Below are 14917 nucleotides of genomic sequence, written 5' to 3'. Positions count from 1 at the left end.
ATAGATATATATATATAGATATATATACACATACAATGTAAGTATATACTTACTGCGTACTCAACTACAACCCCTCTGTAAACTTCATAGAATTCTTCAGCATTTGCCTTCTCCATAGTGAACTAAAACAAAAACAAGATGGGATATGGCAATCAAATTCCCTAATCATTTTTAATGACATGTACAAGAAAGGTTTGAGGCTTTTACAATAATGATGCAGGATCACAGTCCGCAGATCAAAGCAGTAACTAATAAGTGCTGATGTAAGCCTTTGATATAGGACAGCTAGGATAAACTGTGGAAATGAAGGACAGTAATTAAATAGCAATATAAACTTGCGCCAATATAATAGTCAGCAGCAAGCACTAGTAATACCACTGGACTCTCAACTACTTTTAATAACATATAAAATATAACATACTTTAGTGTACACCCACAAATACAATTTTTCAAAAACGTAAAACGGTGTAACACATAGAAAAAAGAAAAAACTTAGAACAAATTAACTCTATGCTAAATTACATATAAACTAGAACTGAATATTTCTCAGTGCAATATTTTAAAAAGTCCATTGGACTTCTTGTGTAAAAATCAGTCTAAATATATAAAAACAAAGAACATCCAGCTCCAACACAGTATTATATTGATGCTGTGTTTGAGCTGGATGTTCTTTGTTTTTATGCTGTGTTTGAGCTGGATATTCTTTGTTTTTATGCAAGTAGTTTTTTTTAAAAACAGTTTTATTTTAATATCACGGTGTGCACTATGGCATGTACCTTTTCTCATTTTGGGCGGATCCTAAAAAGTGTAGATCCCCGCCTGGTCTATACAATACAAAAGGGGAAAAGTGCTATCAGACCCATAGTAAAGGTCTGAGTCCTAGGTGAGCAGCGATTAGATGTTCAAGTGGTGGCAATAATTTGGCGGTGGAATAATTTTGGATCATAAGCGCTTAATATGGATCTTCATATTTTTACAAACAGTTAATTTAGACACATTTTTATACAAGAACTCATATGGACTCTTCTTTATATTGCACTGTGAAATTGGATTGAATTGTTTAGTTCTAATTTATGTTATTTAGCAATAGAGTTCATTTGATGTAAGGACAGTAATTCATCTTTTTTTTCTAAAGTATGATTGTAACTTTATTAGTTACTTTTTAAAGTCACACCATGTGTATAGGTACATCTGTGATCCCAGTTAGACTGTGAATAACCAGTAAGGTAAATAGATTTTTGATTATTCAAATACTGTCTCCGACTCTCTGTTTCAAGTGCCTATGAAGAGTGAGTCATGCATACGTTTGGCGCTTGAGGGAAAATTATAAGCATGAAAAAGGAGTGATCACTCTTCGGCATGTCAACCAATCACTGAGCATGCTGGCATGGCAAACAAGTAGAGGGATACTGGGTGAGAGAAACCTTCTTCAGATCTTTGGAATGCTGGAAGTTGTAGAGCAAGTCATACAACTTTCTGCATACCCATTCTTTAGAACAACACTAGATATGCAATTTATTATATCAGTGGCGCCATTTTAAGTGATATTAAGGGGGCAAATCAAAATAGATTAAAGGAGTTCTAAAGATACAGTGTATACCATCCTGCTATAATATTAGCATGGTAATAGGAATACATACTATAGCTGTTTTTGATAATGTAATCAAAGTTTACTTCAATAAGTACATTTACAAACTTCTAGATCAATATGGTTATTAGGAGTGGGGATAGAACTTTTGGAAATTCAATATAGAAATACATATTTATTTTTCATTTCTGACCAAAGATACTCTTTAAAAAAGAAACATTTTTATTAAACCTTGCAGTGGGGCTAATACTACACTGTAAGGGTTAACTGCTCATTTGGTCTAGGGAGGAAAATAAAAACGTTATACTTACCCAATCCTCTGAGCCAGCTTGCTCTTAGAGCGGTCCTTCCAGCCTCGCTCCCTCTCCGCTGCAGCGGTCTAAGGTCTCTGAGTCATCATGTTCTATACACAGTGTATAGGAAATGAGGATGCTAAGGGACATTTCATCACTACAGCAGAGCAGGAGGCAGGCTGGAAGGAGCGCTGTCACAGCCAGCTGGCTCAGAGGATTGGGTGAGTGCAGCTTTGTTATTTTCTCCCTAGACCAAAACAAGCACTTTGCCCCACTGCAAGAGTTAATAAACATTTTGCCCAACGTTCCTCTTTAAAGTGACATCAAAGTATACATCTTTTTCCCTCCCCCCCAAATGTTAGTGTAAGCATTTACCTTAAATGATGTCTCTTAATCCGATCTTCTTTCCTGTCGTTTTCATCTGTCCCTCCACCGCTGCTGCGGGTCTCCGATCCAGCGCTGACTCCTCTGTTCTTGCTGGCACTTCCTGTCCTACGCTGTCTGCATGTGGGTGCACGCTGTCCATAGACTTACTTTGTGTCTCTCCTCGTCTCCTGGCCGAAAATCTGAACTGCGCATGTGCCCGCCCCAAGATCAACATTGGGTAATTGCGGGCAAAGTGTACTGTTTAGGCTTTTCTTCTTCTTTATTTTTTCTTTTTCCTTTGTATCTCTATAGGTTGGACTCGATGGACTTGTGTCTTTTTTTCAACCTGACTAACTATGTAACTAAGATTCTTTGCGGCCGCCCGAAAATTTTCAGATTTTCGGACGAGAGAGCGCCGCGCGGCGGAGACACAGGTAAGTGTCTTTTAAAACTTTTTAAAAAAACATTTTTGCATATATCTACTGCTTGCTAGCAGTAGATATATGCAAAAAAACCTGAGGGTTTAATAACCTTTTAGGAGAGACACACAAAGGATGTGTTCTCCGGTAATAAGGTGATAGCAGGCATCTTTTGGTGTCTTCTTTTAGGCAGAATTTGTAAATGTTTAAAATGACTCTCAGGGTTCACTTTAGAAAAATCCTAGCATGAACAGTTTTACCTTGTATGCGGAATTCTCTCCCTGTCACACAAGAGCGATCAAGCTCTGAAAGCCCTGGATGATATGCTTTTAGAATGTAATCACGCAATGTGTCAGGAACAACTGAATGCTATTTATACTGCTGCTTTTCACACAGCTTTTTTTCTAAACTACATTAATTTAATGCTCTTAGCAGTAGTTTAAAAACATGTAGCTGTTCATATTGCAGAGATAAAGTACTTTGGGACACTGTATTGTATAAGCAATCTTACCATCTGCAGTGCAGAGATTGCAAAGCCTCCATCCAATATGTAATTAATAATTTTCCCTGTTAAGCCTGTATTAAAAATAAAGAGAGAACGTATATTAGTGTATGGTATACCAGGCGTATAACTGTATTCAAAACCCACCTCTGGATAAATTGGTTATTTAAAAAAAATATTCCCTCAGCAAGAGATTAAAGTATTAATAAACCCTCAAACTTTTTTTTCAATAATGAATACAGATCCAACAAATTGCCAAGCAAAGTATTTCTTCACATTTTTGCCCAGACACTTCCCGTCCAGTACAAGATCACAAGGGACAGAGCAGACTCCAGAAGCTGTCCATCTACTAGTCTACAGGAAGCAGGGAACGGGCTTTCCTTGAGGTGTCTATGTGTTTGTGGAGACACACACAGTTTATTAGCACACACAAACATGGTCCATAGGACCCTGCAAGGGAAAGGAACAACCCTAAAGCAGGATATTAGGGCCGGTGCTAAAGGGACCAGCTGATTCTACAGAAAGCAAAAACTTTTCAAATCAAGGAGCCGCATCCATTGTAAGTGATTTATTCAGGATTTGAAATAGCTTTTGACTTTACTATCGCTTTAAGGACAACCAATGCCCTAAGCACAGCTCAGCAATGGTTTCCCTGTTGTCCTCTCCATTGCTGAACTGACCAGACATTAAGGCTTAAGTGCTGAAAGTGAAATAAAAGTTTGAACATTTATAAACCTTCTTTACTTCTCTTCTTGGTGACCCCTTTCTAGTCCCCACAACTATATTATATGATAAAAAGGGCACTCTCTAAAACCGTTGCCACTAGTATGAAAGTACACAGTTGAAAAAAACGTCTTTGTATGCTGCAGCATTAACAGTACTCTTCACTGGAAACATCTGAGCATTTGGAAGAGTGTCCACACACTTTTGGTTTCATAGTGAGGGTGTGATAGTAAGGTGTCCAAATCTTTGGACACATACAGGGTTATTCACAAAAGGGTGAAGAGTTTGGAGAAGGCAGGAGAAGTAAACAATCTAGGACAACATTGCTGAACTGGAAAAATTCTCCAATTCAGGTCGCTTTCCAGTTCAGCAATGTTGTCCTAGATTATTCACTTCTCCTGCCTTCTCCAAACTCTTCACTAGGGATGCACCGATACCAGTATTTTGGAACCGAGTACGAGTACCGTTATTTTTTTTTCGGTACTTGCCGATACCAATTACCGAGTAACGGAAGTCCCATTCAGGAAGCCAGGTGGTGTGTAATGACTTGCCACCTGGCTTCCTGATTAGCCGGGAAGCCTGGCAGCGTGTAAAGAGTCGCCACCCGGCTTCCCGATTAACAAAAAAGTCCCCTCTTACCTTAGTATGTGCAGCCTGTCATCCCCCGGGGCCTCTCCAGCGAAAACGCAGCCTTCGTCCGGTACCCAGCCGGAGCCGTCTAGCCGGCCAATCAGGAAGCCGGGTGTCGCGTCATTAGACGGCGCCCGGCTTCCTGATTGGACGGCTCGGGCTGGGTACCGGACGAAGGCCGCATTCTCGCTGGAGAGGCCCCGGGGGATGACAGGCTACACATACTAAGGTAAGGTAACCTTACCTCACAAGGCCAGCTTCCAGGCCAATCGCGAAACCGGGCAGCGTGTAATGACGCACTGCCCAGCTTCCTGATACCCGAAGTACTCGTGCTAGGCATCGGAGCATTTGGGCGAGTACGAGTACTTGCCCAAATACTCAGAATCGGCACCGATATCAATACTAGTATCGGCATCGGTGCATCCCTACTCTTCACCCTTTTGTGAGTAACCCCTATAGTGATTAATAACACTTCTATATCCCAAGGCTTCTAAGGCACGTTTACATTCTTCGAAATATAATACATTTATTACAAGAGCTAATTTGCAATAAAAGTAACGTTATCCTTTGACTACATAAGCTCTCGTACCTGTATACCCCCTTTATGGACCAGAGCAAGTTTTACATTTCTGCTATAGGCCTGTTTATGAAGCGATAACTTTGTCATTGCTTAAGATAAAGTAATACAAACATCATCATTTGGGGGGGGCTCTTTTGGCAATATTGTCTTGAAAAAATTGTTTATTTTCCTATGTAATGTATATCTTTTATTTACTATATAATGGATTTATCCAACACGGAAAAAAGAAATAAATGAAAAAATATATATATTAAATGGTAAAAAATAGAAATTAAAAAATCAGCAGAATAATAATAGATAAGGGTAGGAAGGAGTTAGGTAGGTCTGATTAGGATTAACCATCTACATTTTATTTTAAGAAAGGATTTTATGCATAATAAAATATCTTACGCGTTATGGCTAATTTTTTTTTTATGCAAAGCCTACCAATGGCAAATTTTGATGAGAACATTCATGTCTTGAAGCTACAATATTTTTAATCTGAGGTTCTATCTAGAGAGAGGAAATTGTAATTGGACCCGTGAAAACTGAGTGATAAAACAAATCTTTCCCATCTCAGCATGCACAGCCTGCTAAAACCTGAGGATGCTCAAACATATCCAGATTGCTAGTTGATCGCCCTGAGATCAGCATTATTAGGCAGAAATCATCTAATAAACCTAGGTTCCATAAGAGACATTAAAAATGAACTAAAGGCAAACAGCTAAGTAAAGTTGATAAAGATATATAGTATCTGAACTATTTTACCTGCTACAGGATTTCCAATTCTGTTCAGTCAGTCTTGCAAAAGCCATCTATTCCAAACCACAAACAAATACATGTGGACTGCTGCTTACAGATGTAGTCACTGTATGCCTGCATGTGAACAGAACACTTGGGATCCCTGTGGCAAGAATACGTAGGTTCTTTCCGCCGGAATACCAGAATGCCCCATGTAAATGGGTCTTTAAACACAACCTGGTCTAGGACCTGTTTAAAACTGTGACTAGCCAAAGAAGAACAGAAGGGCACTAATGAGGAAATCATTCTACTCTTTCACTACTAGGTAGACAGCACTGTTTCGTACAATACAACCTGTATTTCTGCTGTTCAGGGGATTACAGGAGACTAACATCAAGACAAATTCAGGTACTTTTCCCATCTGTATGTAACAATACATTTGATTAGAATGATGCTGGATTGGATAGTGTTTTTCTTTAAATGCCTGAGATTCAGTCTCGAAGCTGAGCCTATGGCAAACATGCTTGTGTTTGCAGTGGAACGGAACGCACAGCATTATTGTGATTTCTGTGATAGTATCCACTCACACCGCTAGTATTGTCTGTACCAGCTAAATCAACCCTTCCTACATGAAGCTTTCTGATTAGATGTTTGTGCACAAACAGATCCTCAGTTTAGTTTTTTTTATATAACATACATATTTGAGTGCTCTATATAGGTTCAGCTCATACCAGCTTATTTGGGCACACACAGTAGAGAACAATAAGTAATCTTAAATAAATGTAAAATTGCCTTTTTTGTACTTTATTTATATGAATACCTACTAGATTGTAAGCTCTTATGAGCAGGGCACTCCTGTATTGAAATTGTATTGCAACTGCATGGTCTCCCTCTGTTTTGTAAAGCGCTGTACAAACTGTTGGTGCAATATAAATCCTACATAGTAGTAATAATAATAATACTGTAACAAGCAGCGTATTTGTTTCCAGGGCAGAGTCATGAATGGGGTTTACCTGCCACCTAGCCTTTTATAAGATAAGCTGGTGGCATTGGTAGGCCTTTGTAGCAGTATGGAGGGGTTAACACCACACCTTCCCCACACCCAGGGTATAATTGAATCTGCTCTGTGATGAACATGGCTGTGGTGTGTATCAGAGAGATAGACATCATGTAGGCTGTGCTGGAGCAGCATGCAAGTCTAATCTGACCCAAAATGCACCAAAACTAGACCAAAACTAGACAGGAGGCTGAATGTGTTGTGAACTGGAATGTGCTAAAATAGACCCCTGCAAGGAAGTCTTGTATTTTGTGTTTGATGGAATGGTGATGAATAAACAAGAGCACAAAGCCCTTAAATGCACTTTGGCATCTAGACCACCTATCTGCAAACTCAATGTTAGAAGCTGACTCCTGCAACACATATACAATGATCAAGGATTATAACACTATAATATTTGTCTTTTTAGTCTCAATCATTTTTATTGGAAACTGTAAGTGCCAAAATACAAGTATAACATACGGGCTTCAAGAACATACATAAAGGAGAGGTACTGAAGAGAGAAGAAAGCACAGAGTTGGATCTAAGGGAAAGACAGAGGAAAGATGCCAGAGGAACAGCAGAAGAGAGTGGCGGGATGGGAAGAGAACCCAGGGTATCCAGACCATGACGTCCCATTAGCCTGGATATGCACAGGGTGGGCATAACATTTGTCCCACCTCCAAGGACATAACATTCGTTTTTTTAACAGAGTTTTGATGTCCAGATTACACATAAAATCATCTTATATCAGATGTTTTCCCTGTTCTTTTTAGGTTCTACAATTGCCCCAAAAAAGCTCTACTTTTCCACAGTATAACCCCCAATTTCGCTATCCCCAAACCTATTTTTAGCATTAACTCGGAAGAGGAAAAGTCTAAGGGTTTTTGGCTTGTCTCATTGGGCTTTCAGGTGCAGTCTGCTTGCACTGGAGACCAGTATGAAATGCATCTGAGATCATTCATAATTACTGACATGCATTTGACCTGCGTCTGATCTGAATTTGACCTCCTAAACTGCAACAACCTGCTTCCAGCTGCTTTTGTATCCCTATTGACTTTTATACAGGGAGTAGTTGTGATGTGAACAGAAGCCTATCGACACAGGCCCTAACTGAACTCCCTGCCACTGGTGCCCCAAAGTTACCATGTGTAGTACCTCATACACTTCCACTTGGATTGCCACAAAAGATTAAAGTAATTTGTGGTGTAAGCGTAGGGCAGATGTGGGTGCTACAAAGGGCATTTGTTACTAAGAAAATAGAGCTTGGACATGCAGTATTTCACAAAAGTGACATTTCCAGAGTCTGTTAGTGCTGCATTGTTATCTGCAAGGTCCAAGCAAAACGCAATGTCAAAAGCTTAAGATCTGTCCAGCAATAGTGCACTGTTGATTGCTTGGCAATGGCAGCATGAATTTAAAAAGTGAAAGAGAATTCTGCATTGTATCAGTCTTCTCTACAGCACTGTGATCTTGCCCTCGTGTATGACAGATGTGTTTGAGGCAACCACAGGCAGTGAGATATCTTTCTGTCCTCAAAACAACTTGCGTTAAAGCAGGGAGGGACCCCACTGTGTTTCTACTGACTTAGTGGTCTGCGGATGGATGCGCAGTAAAGTCTTACTTTTTTTCTATCCTCTCTTGGTAGTGAAGATTTTTTCAAATATGGTAAAAATTACTTATTTTAATCACTCCAGATGATCAGAATAGTAATTACTAAACCGCTGCCTGCCTTTCAGTATGGCCTGACTGTAACATGCAATGCTCATACCAGTTGTATCTCTTGCTCTTTTAAATTGTAAGCCCTCACAGGCAGGCCCTCCTTATATGGCAAAGCGTCGGGCAAACTGTTGGCGCTATATAAATCCTGTATAATATTATTAATAATTGGCTTTCATATGGCCAACACTAGAAGAAACATGTTGAACATGTTTTATAAGTTGCCTAATAGCCAGAGGAGGAAGAGTTTTGAAATATATTTCACCTTTTTTTTTTTTTTTTATAAATTCTTTATTTTGAGGTTTACAAAGTTACATTCAAACAGATGGGGACACATAGAATCGATAAACAAATATAGTCAAGGCATTGTCGGCAATACAAGGGTTACCTCAGCTAGGGCAGCTAATGTCCTGAGAAAGTGCACGTAGGGGGGTACAAGCACGTGTGCCTTGCAGTCAGTAGCTTATGAGCAACTTACATATTATAACATATTTGTAGTCGTTGTAGGGTGTCTGGCACAGACTAATAGCACAACCTGTATTCTGAAGAGCAACTGGATTCTATTAGGGCTAACACGAAGACACAACATAAACATAGAGAGGGAAATGGAGGATCCCCTGGGAAGGGCTATGGAAAGAATAGGTGAGGGGAAGAGACTGATATCAAAGGATGTGAGACAAGGCCACAGAGACCCTGGAAGCCACATATTTATATATCCGGTCCGGCTGGGGTGAGAGACCCGGGCATTAGTGTGTGAGGGCTGCTCAGGCACGTCTCGTCTTGCGGATGAATCCGAGTCGTGGTTGGATGATAGGGAGTTTCTGAGCTTGCCGTGTCGGTTGGGTCAGACACAGCACCACATGGCCCAGCAAGAGGCGGCTGCCCCAGCGAGCCCTGGAGAGCGAGGACAGGTGGAGTAGGACTGCCGCGGGATTGTCTTTTAGCGATATCCCTGTAAGTCGTTCCACTATACTAAGGACCGCATTCCAAAACTCTCTGAGGCGTGGGCAAGACCAGAAGACATGTAAGATGGAGCCCCTCTCCATACCACATCTCCAGCAGTTAGGGGAAGATTGAGGAAACATCCTGTGGAGATTAGTAGGGACAAAGTACCATCTTGTAAGGATTTTATATCCATTTTCCTGGACCGAACTGGCCAGGGATGCCTTATGTGCAAAATGGAAAATAGTATCCCGTTGTTCCTGAGTGAAGGTAGCTCCCAGGTCTCTCTCCCACTTAGTCAGGAACGCCAGTTCGAGCAGGGCTGGCGGATGTGTCAACAGCGTATGAGCTGTGGACAGACCGTGGTCAACTACCTCCCCAATCAAGCATATCTCCTCAAACTGTGTAAGGTCCGCTCGTGGGGAGGATGAGCCTCCCAGACCTGCGAGGAAGTGTCGGAGCTGCAGAGTCTGCCATCTTGAACGGGGGGGGGGGGGGACACCAAGGCGACCAGTTTCTCTAGTATATTTCATCTTTTGAAGATTTCATTGTGTATTAGCAATCATTTTATACACCAAGGAAGTGTTTCATAGCGCCCATGTGTCTTTGCTAACGTATGACTACCATATGAAAAGGACATCATCCTCTTCTCTAATAAAATCATTAGGACATGAAAGCATTAGAAAAATGTAAGAAGAGAAGCATTTGAATGAAGATTTTCCAGCCAGTTTCTGTAAGTGTCTGCAGATGACCATCAATAAATAGATGGAAAGTTGGACTGAAATCACTATTGATGATCCCAGCACGAGTCTCAAAGTACAGCAATAGAAAGCAAAGGTAAAAGGTCATAGGTTTGCAAACTTTCTTGGCATTTCCAGGTATTTTTAAAAGGTGGGGCAAAGGTATGTTAAAAGACAATTATAGCCTAAAGTAGATCTAAATCCCAATCACTAAAAACTCATATAAACATGATAATGTAATTTTAAAAATTGTTTTTAATCTTTTTAAATGAGCAGCTTTCATTAAAATAACACCTGGCGATTCTGTCATAAATGTCCCAGTTTAGACACTTCCTGTTAAAGGGTGACAGCTGTTGCCCAATTGTGTTGTCTCTCTGTAACATGCGACCCTGGTGGTGACTGCAAGCAATCATGCTTATACGCACACTGCCCAGGCATGGTCTTCCCTTGTCACTATCAAAACGCAGGTCCAGAGCAATGGTGAAGGGCAACCCTGAAGAGATGGCATGTAGACAGGAAATAGCTAAAAGAGGCTGAAAGAGTTCTGCATCACAGAGGTGCAAAAACAAAGGGGGAAAAAAATGGTAAAACCCAGCGAAAACAGCTGATCACACAGTTGAATGCATGTATGATTACAGTTTTACCTGTGATTTACACATCTTTTCCACACTTTACAGCCAGGGTCATTACACACATAGTTTCTGATTAACCAGTTTATCTTACTGCTTCAGTATTGCAGCTTGCTATGTCAACTCTCCTCCAATTTCCTCAATGGACAGTGATTTATCATCATGACATTTGTTCAGTGGACAGGGGAATGGTCTAGGAAGCAGTAACGTGTAAACCAGGAAGTAGCAGATTGAACTTAGGTCCCTTTAACACGGGTCTAAAGAAAACAATATGCACCATAGCGCTCAGCATAGAGGGGTTCTTCAACTTCAATCCATAGGGGGAGAGAGAAGGCTGCCGTCTTCAAGGCCACTGGAAAGTATCCTCACAACACATGCAAAACAAACAGACAAACAGCGCCTTCTCCTCGTGTATTAACGTTTAATTGATGGTGCAATACAAGTAACATAAAAACTACTTACATAAGGGTATACAGATAGACAATATGTTAAAAAGCATGTCCAAGAGACAACAGGTTAGCTTACGCATTTCGGTGTAACGTCCCCCTTCATCAGAGGTAATGTAATGGAGGACAGCACAGGAATATATACTGTGTAAGTAACATGTGGCAAGCAGCAAGCTGAAAGGTAACAACCCACTAATCAATGATATACCAATGATAACATTCGTCCTAATGATAACATAGCAGGTTGGTCCCTAATAAAAGTGTCAAAAAGATCTCTTACCATACACTAGATAATGCTCGCTAAAGATCAGCCACCTTGCCTGCCTCCTTGTCCACCTGACTCGGACACACATGATGTTATCATTGGTATATCATATTCCTGTTACTCAGACTGTTGGGACTCTGAATCAGAGATGCTCGCAGGTGGACCGGTCTGAACTAAGACCTTGGGAAAGTTAGGGATAGACTCTTCAAGGGATGGCACCAAAGCATTCTTAGAGCCCCTGCAGTCATTATCTGCAAGGAATTAGGTGAATTTGACAACAATTTCCTGAGTTAGGGTAGAGGCCCCTGATGATAGGGTAGGGGACTGGGCCACACCCAGCGGAGCTCATAAAGACCCTATAAATACACGGCCACTATATTTCATATCCAGGCGTCAGATCCCTCAAAGCATACCAAGCAGATGCCCCCAGAACTGTTAGGAGAGTATGGGCTGGGGTCACCCATTGCAGCAGGACTTGTCCCCTCTGTGTCAAGACATTTTGCACCTGATTGGCAGAGCTTCAGCTAGGCCTAAAGTGCGAGGCAAGTCAAACGGCCAGAGGTGACCAGGTCACTGTAGGCGGGCAGTATGAACAGACCAGAGTGTATGAAGTGCTTTTCAAAGCAGGAGCAACAGCAGCAGCATGGCGCTTCCTCTACAATGAATAGCGGGATAGAGAGCATTAAGTGCACATGTAAAACTCCACCTAGCGGCCAGTTCTTCAGTATTAACCCTTTCCACAGTAAAACTGGCAGTAGTGGGAGATTTAAAAGGTGCCCAGCACTGCAAATAGCAAGATAGCTTCCAGTGCTTAAAACAAATCAAGCCTGGGTGAAAGACTTTTGTGAGAAGAGAAGTTGATAGGGGGGTGTCTACTGCAGTCTGATGTTACCTACAGACATAATGATCATCACCCAATCCTGTCAAAATCAGTAGGATTGGGCCAAATAGCTCTAACATTTTAACAGAAATCACAATACTTCCATACTTGGTCCTATAGACAAAACCACCGATATCCCTGCACATGGCCTAAATTAGGAAGCACGATATCAAGACTTTTGCCATTATCCAAATAAAAAAATAACTATGCCACTATATTTATTTGCCAGAAATCCAAACCACAGCAAATTACCCAACTGTGACCACAATAAACACAGCAGACAACCTCAAAACAGAGCTCCATTTTATTACTGATGTGGACTGATAGCCCAGAAAACTTGGCTTTGCCTACAAGATCTACTGTCTGCTCCAAGAATAATAAAACAATTATGATCTGTAAATGGTAGCAAGAAATACATGTTAAATAATCATGCAAACAAGTGCCATTATTTAACAAAACAATATCACACTGTTTTACTATCCAACCAGGGCACATTCATCAGTGATCCTGATTTTCTCACCTATCTAGTGTCTCTGCTGCTTGCGTCATTACTATTAAATCTGCAGGTAGCACTATCAATCACAGGTTTTGGACTTTGCTGCATAGCAACGAGCATTTGTCATCCTAGTTAGGACTGATCAATGAGTCTTTACTCAGAGAAGAAAGGCAGAGGTAATTTTCCACTGCCTCACACAGCATGAAACTGGAAATCATCTACAGTAGTTTCTGACAGACATGGCTCACAGAGTTATAGATTAACAAGGTTATACTGGGGACAGTGGTGACACTCATATACATGGAAATCAGAGTTCATTGGCTCGGGGGTTAAGGTGCAAGGTGTTATGCACTTTAGCTGCATATAAGGCCCATAAAACTAATAAAAGAGATTTGCTTATTTTTTTAAGGTTTCATAAAGCTAATCATAAGAGGTGGAAAATTACTCAAGGAGTCAAATAATGCTGCTTTGCAATCATGTGGCAGTCTTGTAGTGAACTACAAAGTATGGAATTAGTCCTCGAACATTTTTGATTTCCTGTTATTACCTGCCAATTGAGATGAATTGGCACAATGTTGTGCTGACTTTTGGTAGAGCCAAGGTGATTGTTCAAGACAAACCAGTTGAAGTTGCTAGAGGGCCAGACCATTATAAATAGGGAAGCAGGTTGTTTACCACGACAGTAGAAGTGATTTTTATTGAAGATATGGGTAAAGAATGCGATTTAACGTGGGATGATTGTTGGCGCTCGGAGCCATGGAGCGAGTATCAGCAAAACAGCAGAATTCGTTAAATGTTCAAGAGAAGCTGTTGTTAAAGTGTTTAAAGACTGGACTGTCAGCTGAAAATCTGGGTCTGAACGTGCCAATTGTGGCCGTCAGCGACTAGTCAATGTTATGATAAAACGTCTCCAATTCGCACAGGAACACAAGAATTGGACGGTGGAGCATTGGAAAAAAGTCATATGGTCCGATGAATCACGTTTCCAGTTGCATCATGCAGATGGCAGAGTAAGAATTGGGCAGGAAACAGCATGTGGCCCAACTAAGTACTGATGGGGTGGTCATAATAATCTGTCCACTCAGTGTATATTAAATGTTTATTTTTAAAATAAAGATTTTATGTACCTAAAAAAAGATATACAGATTCAGCTTAAATGTGTATACACTTCAAAAAACAAACCGAAAACAGGAGTGACTCAAAACCATTCAAGTTTTCTGTGATGAAGAATGGAGAGCCTCCTTTTGAAAATGCTAGATGCCAGGATTTGTCTAACTATGGCATGTTTTAATCACAGTCCTGGAACAAGCATGCTGTAATTGAGTGTCAGAAAAGTGTCAGAACTACTTATCTCTTTACTTATTCTGGGTCAGTGACTCAGACAGTATTGGAACCAGAAGCATCAGAATGACAACCAGGGTACTAGCATTCTCAATGGACAGTTCAGCAATGGCAGCCTCCATTAGTTTCCCACAACAGTGTCCCTTCAATGCTTGCATATCCTTGGTTCAAAATATACTGGTAGTTACAGAGAAACTTTCACTTCTACTTACTTTACCTTGTTCATTAAATCACAAGTAACATTTGAGAAACTAGACCAATTACTGAACATTTACTGCATTTTTTGAGAAACTAAGTACACTGTGACGTCATACTGAAAATTAAATCAAGCTAACAAGCAAGTATAAAAAGTCTAAAGCTGCCCATACACCTTGCGATCATCGCACTAAACTTTTCGTCCGATGATCGAACCATCGTACGATTTTCGTACGGCGGCCCCATCCTGCCTCGATTAGGTTGAATCAGTAATTAAAAACAAGCACCTGGATGAATTGCGGTAATCGACCGCGCGTATATTCGTCTGCGCATGGGCAGTGTAAATCATACGAATTTTGACGTACGGAAACGCCACCAACCTTGCGAAAATCGCACGATCGACCGAA

The 14917-nt window shown here is 40.8% G+C and overlaps 1 protein-coding gene across 1 annotated transcript in view; it reads right to left on the bottom strand.

Moving 5' to 3' along the window:
- Positions 1 to 14917, bottom strand: part of NME7 (NME/NM23 family member 7) — a 142519-nt gene that overhangs the window by 52702 nt on the left and 74900 nt on the right. Inside the window, exons 8-9 of the mRNA XM_018557302.1 lie at positions 3178 to 3242; positions 54 to 122 (exon numbers count right to left, since the gene is read on the bottom strand). Coding sequence (XP_018412804.1) covers positions 54 to 122; positions 3178 to 3242 — 134 coding nt within the window. The remainder of the gene's footprint in view (positions 1 to 53; positions 123 to 3177; positions 3243 to 14917) is intronic.

Source organism: Nanorana parkeri, unplaced genomic scaffold (genome assembly GCF_000935625.1).
Source record: "Nanorana parkeri isolate BGI_ZX_2015 unplaced genomic scaffold, ASM93562v1 scaffold278, whole genome shotgun sequence".
Classification (NCBI taxonomy): Eukaryota; Metazoa; Chordata; class Amphibia; order Anura; family Dicroglossidae; genus Nanorana; species Nanorana parkeri.
Note: the sequence above shows the minus strand (reverse complement) of the source record. Positions and strands in the feature narration are given on the sequence as shown.